Here is a 6,192-nt window from a genome sequence, read left to right on the forward strand (position 1 = left end):
AAAAATAGGGGGTTTCCATTTAAAAAAATTGACTTTTAATGATTTTTTCATTTTAATTTTTAATGCTAGTTTTTGACCCACCTGTATCTTTTTTTTAGCCAAATATTATATTAGTCTTTTAAAGTGGTCCTTCCTCTAAAATAAAACCAAAACTAACCAATAAATGAAGGCTACTAAAAGGGAGTAATCGGTAATTATGTTAGGGCATATAAACATAGTTTTTGACATGAAATTAAAAATATGTCAAAAACGGTTACACTTAGGTATAGGACATTATACATAAAATATACTTAGAATTTCACGTAAAAGTCAAAAATGTAAAAATATACAGGCTGTTCCATTTAAAATAACGAAGTTGACACCTACTTCCGGTATAACCGGAAACGTCACAACTGTCAAAATATTTTAGTTGTGTAGCCCCCATCGACTGTGCCATGTTGCCAAATTTTCAAAATTTTTGAAAATTAGTTTCCGAGATATCGATCGCGTCTATTCGTCGTGAGACACCCTGTATAAGCCTAAGGCAAGAATTTTGGAGTTTCTGTCTTCTATATGAATCATAATATTGAAGATAGGGCCCATAGATTGTATCACAGAAGTTAATTGGTGATAATACAAGTGAATCGCAAAGCATTTTTATTGTTGACACTTAAAAAATGTCTCTGGGAAAAAATAGATCTTAAAGTGAAATATCCAGTCTTTAATTTGAGCGTAATATGCTCTTTAAATGTTAATTTCTGATCCATTACCATACCAAGATTCTTGGCACCGTTTTTAAAAATAATTTTATCGTTATTAAGTTGAATTTTTATATTACTCAAAAGGGCTGTGGCTAGCTCTATGGCTATCGCTACAGAAAAGAATAGCTGTTGATCAGAGTTAATTCTTAAATGTAGCTTTTGAATTTCCGCCAGTAAGTTGCTAAGATCAGTATTAATGTTTTGATTGGCTTGAGCAACATCAGTGTGTTTAAACGAAAAATAAATTTGGGTTTCATCAGTGTAGTTATGGGGTTTACAATATTTTATTATTTTTGTAATCTATGATTTATAAAGTGAATAGAGCAATGGGCCAAGAATACTACCTTGGGGAACGCCAATGATCATATCCAGGGCTTATATGACTGGGTTCTAAGGTAAAGACTTAATTCTGATGGATTTAATGTATCTTGCTGTGCCTTATTAATTTCTCTGATCATTTTCTCGTGCGCTCCCCATAGATCAAATGACGTGCATGCAACTTCTCAAAACTTAAAAAAATATTTTGAATTTTTTAAAGTTTTATTTTGATTTTCTACCAGAATATCATATTGTAAATTTCGTACAACTCTTCCACAATTTAATGGGAAACTAAAATACATTTTCTTTAACCGGATTTCGACTAAAAATGTATCTTTAATCATGTAAAATATTAATTGTTTGGCGAATAAGGAACTGTATAAACACATAATAAGTGGACTTGTTCCGCAGATCCAAAACGCCTCGAGTACACCTTAAATAAAGCTTCTTTACTAGTCCTATGGTTGGAACCTTTGGTGTGACACTCAAATCACGACACAGTTCTTTTGCTACATTAGATTCTGGTAATATGTCTTGAATGCTTCTTATCATGTTGGAAATAATTGGTATTACTACACTGTTGTATACTGTTCTCCAGACATTTGCCTAGTAGCAGCTTCTGACGAAAGTAAAACCTTGTGTCTGTGCCTTACGCGCATTTACCATACATGGTGTAGACAGATATCGAATAATTTTTTGATTGATTATTTTCTTTAACTCGAAAAACCTATTTATTGCATAATAAATAAAATTCCACCAAATTCGAGCTCTGCTTAAACCAAGTGAAAATGTCTTTCATTTTCTTTATTCGATTTATCAGTTCTTCACATACTGCTATGCTTTTGTCTGCGGCCAAATTGATTTGATGTGCGAAGCAGTCCAGAGACCTTTTTTCCAAATAGCATTTCTGTCGCTATACTGAGGTTTTTTGCTTCATCCGTTACTCAAGCAGAGCCTTTGTTTAACTTTATATTTTCTTTTCAATTAATTTGTAATCGTTTTCCTGGATGGCAATTTATACAGATCTTCACTAAGCAGTTTTACTAGGTTCTGAAATCTTTGACCTTTCTACAAGTGATATTGGTTGGTAATTTTTACATACAAAATACAACATTGCATTTGTAATTCTTACATTTTTTTTTCCTCCTTCGCTGTAGGCTTCAAGGGTCCTTAGAGTTTGTTCAGTGGTTTTTTGCCTTTTATAAGCTGAATAACAGTTTACGGAAGTAGATTATGTTAATTCTTGCGATGAGTTATTAAGATAATTCTCGGATTTAAAAAGATCTATTATTTATCGATTGCAGTAAAAAAAGGCGTTAATAAACCCTATGATCTGGTCTACCGTGCAGGCCAGGCTATCAAACTGTGTGGATACTTATCATTTGCTACATTGGCAACCAAGACAGACAAAACGAAGCGTGGGCAGATCGCAGAGGAAGTGGCTCGAGGATTTCAAGCAACAAGGAAACAGGTGACTTTAGGTGGCGTAGGATAGAACAGTGTGGACAAACTTGAAGGAGGCGTGGACAACAGAAAATGGCGGAGAAAGAATTTTAAAATCAACACAATTGCATTTTTCTTATAAAGAAAATAAAAATATTACTAAAATTGTTTTACATCATAGTGCTACAAATCTTTCATACATTTTTTGAGTTAATGAATGTCTTTGGAGTTTCAGCACTTACAATATTTTAGGGTTCGCACATATGCATTGGTAAATGGTACTTTACAGACGTGTAGCCGTTAACAACATCAATAGAAATCCTATTAGACGCGTTACAGTATCCATATTATTTCCATTAGTAACAAAGTGGATCTGCCTGTGATGTGGGACTTTATATCGATATTTTTGTTTACGAAATTTTCTACCATCCCTGTATATCGATCTTTCCTCAAAAGTATATAGCTCTAAACCCTTATTTAAGCTTAAATTCGAGCCCTCGCGAAAGAAATTAGAAGTAGAAATAGAAAATTGGGTTAATTTTCTAAAATGAAATGAAAACATGCAACTTTACCATTTCAACTTTTTGCTACCCATACAGCCAAAGATCTGAGCTTTTATTCCTCGAAAAGTATTTTTGTGTTGGGTATAGCAACTATATAAATACATATCGGGTATCTCATTTAAATAGTCCTATGATTGGAACCTTTGGTGTGACACTCAACGAGACAGTTTTAGCACGATCCAAAACTCGTGGTAAAACTAATAAGGGATTGGATCTTTATCCGTGTTAAGAATGTTTTTTGCTAAACTTTCGTATGCATCTAATTTTCTATTGTTATTAACTGGTTTAAGTAATTACGAAAGTTTAGCAATATTCAAAAATCAAAAAAACACTCTTAACAGGGATAAAGGTCCAATCCCTTATAGTCAATTAAAATAGTTTAGTTAGTGTTTAAGATTTGTTCGGCCATGCTTCATTGCATTTTCGGCTCTATTAGTTACACCATTAGTGTATACGGCCATTTGTAAGTAGTTTTTAGTTTAGTTTTAATCTTCCCGAAGAAATACGTGTCGAGAGTAAAAAATAAAGAGTTTAGATTCATGGTAAAACTGTCTCGTAATTTGGTTCTCATTTAAAATTCTGACTAAATTATAACATCGAATTTTATCTACTACATTTTAGACTCTACTAAAACGCTTTTTTATTTTAGACTGTTCAACTGGATCCGTGCCTTGACGATTGTATAATGTTCGCCAGACGGTTAAAGGCTGTGGGAAACAATGTCACTTTGGACATTTTAGAGGGTTTACCGCATGGATTTTTGAACTTTTCCTTGGTGAGATTATGGCGTAGTCTCCTCACGGATTTTATTTAACCTCAGTGAATTTTCAGATTTCCAAAGATGCCTACGAGGGTTCGAAACTGTGCGTGCAACGAATGCAAGAGCTCCTCGCCATGGATAAAGATCTGTTACGACCCAGAAAGACTTAACGACTATAAATTATTGTTATTTATTGCTAAATTATTGGTATTTTTGTACGTTTTTTCTTGTTTTGTTTTTTTTTTAAATAGTATTTTAGATTATGACATTGTGGCACGAAAGGCGGTTATGGTTGTATAATTGGCGCTTATGTAATATCCTTCAATGGCAATAAAGTATATACAGACGTTTACGACAGTTATATCATACTGTTATTGTTTGTATTCACAGGCAGTCACCCTTTTAACATAGATTGTCTGCTAAGGATCCACCAAAATTTACATATTCTGTTGTAATGTTTCTTTCAACATGGTCAAAGTGTGATTAAGACATTTTCGGTCAGTGTATTCCTTTGCTGATTTCCCAATTTCTCGTTCCATCATAGTTTCACATAACCACGACTCTTATATTTTTTCATTCAGCAGTTTGGGCAGTTGATTATTCAGCAGTTAGCAGCCGACTTCAGTAGTACAGGTGAAGCAGACGACAGAGTCACAATTATCCAAACAATCAAACGAGGACCAAGTTACAAATACCAGATATCAGATACCAACGGCGGACAATAGCGTCAACTCGCCCACCAAGGTCAGTGGGGAGGCCAAATCACCGCCGACGATGACAACGCCATAAGCCAGAAATGGATATTTCAGACGGTGAATCCATGGACCAGTCAAAAGAAAAAACAAAAACAAGAGCGGAGTAACACTCTAGCAGGCAATCCCTATCCACTTAAACCCGGAAAACTTCTTCTTGAAAGAAGATACTCCAAACCCCAAATTCTATCCTTTACTCCCGAACCGATTCCGGTAGAAGGCGTGAGCTCGAGTGATGGTTCATCATTGATCCGGCAAGGCATCTGATGGGTAGGATTCTTCTGCGCCAACCACTTGTAGCGCTCTCCTCTAGAAGGAGAAACCTTACTTACAATTTTAAGGTTTTAATAATGAACTACTCCACCATGGGGACCGATTACAGCTTCACTCAATCGTCTTCAACTTCTGCAGCGATTTTTTGTTGTAAAGTCAATGTAATTACATTCTTTTCTTTTCAACTGAAGAGAAAACAACCAAGTTCAAATTTGATTAGCTGTGAGCGTGTCTTCCACCTTGCGACTGGACGGAGACGAGACTGTGGCGGTTATTTATATAACATCAAAAAACCGTTTGCGTCATGGTACAAAAACGACGTTGCCGCTGATTAAAATTATTTCAATTATGTGTTGAATTTAGTTTTTATCTGTTGTAGAATTACAACAGCTTCAATGCTTAATATTACAAAATATTAAATAAAAAACTAGGATCAGATTCGCGAATAGGAGCTGCTCCTTAAATCAAAAGATAATCAATTTGAAACCTTAAAAGAAACAAATGCCGAACTAAACGAAAAACTAAAGGCCCTAGAGGAACAAATTGCTCATCTAAACAACAAAAAAATAACATTTAATGAGCAGCTCTTAGAAATGATCTTTAAACTTGAAAAAGTAATCAAAAGGAACAAAAAATTAAGAGCTGATAACAAAGAGCTTATAAAACATCTGAGATTACTGGAGGACCAGAAAAATAGTCAAAACCAAAATGAAAACTCAAGAAAAAGACCCAGGGAGGATGCAAACATCTCCTTACCCCCGCGGGAAGAGGAGATGCAAGTATCTGACCCAGAGGAACCAAAAAATAATGACTATTAATAGCCCGGTCCCTCAGAGACAATCAACAAAGATAAACAGAACGAACGGGACAGTGAGCGAGAGAAGGGTTTAAAAAGAAACCCCTTGTATATGCCTCTGAACCACCTGTCAATAGCTGGAAAAGGGAAAAGCGCCGAATCCAAAATTTCTAAAATTCCAAAGGTGCTTATTAGGGGTTATACCTCAAATTGACCAATGAAATTTAAATTAATTGTTGAAAACAATATTAATATATCAAAAACTCAAAAGAAAAGGCTGGGCTTAGCGCTTTTCGCTAAAACTGCTCAGGACCCGATTTTAATCCCGACCGCAATTTAACAAGACTCCGCAGGGAAAGGGAGATGGAGTTCCACTCCTTCTTCCTTGAGGAAGATAGGAAACTAAACATTATCCTGACAGGCTTTGACAGGAATTTCAACTTAGAGGACATAAAAGAGCAACTGAACCAGATGGGATTCGAGCCTGAAGAAATGGGCTGGTTCAACACCGGCCCAGGGGCCGTATTTTTTAAACCATTCGACGTTG

At 35.2% G+C, this 6,192-nt stretch overlaps 1 protein-coding gene across 2 annotated transcripts in view; it reads left to right on the forward strand.

Annotated features, from left to right (window-relative positions):
* LOC126750260 (hormone-sensitive lipase) overlaps positions 1-4,185 on the forward strand; it is a 37,242-nt gene extending 33,057 nt beyond the window's left edge. For both annotated transcript variants that reach the window (XM_050459818.1, XM_050459819.1), the window contains exons 7-8: positions 3,714-3,839; positions 3,896-4,185. In XM_050459818.1, the coding sequence (XP_050315775.1) occupies positions 3,714-3,839; positions 3,896-3,994 (225 nt within the window). In that variant the 3' untranslated portion in view covers positions 3,995-4,185. The remainder of the gene's footprint in view (positions 1-3,713; positions 3,840-3,895) is intronic.
* Positions 4,186-6,192: the final 2,007 nt, after the last annotated feature.

Source organism: Anthonomus grandis, chromosome 2 (assembly GCF_022605725.1).
Source record: "Anthonomus grandis grandis chromosome 2, icAntGran1.3, whole genome shotgun sequence".
Lineage (NCBI taxonomy): Eukaryota > Metazoa > Arthropoda > Insecta > Coleoptera > Curculionidae > Anthonomus > Anthonomus grandis.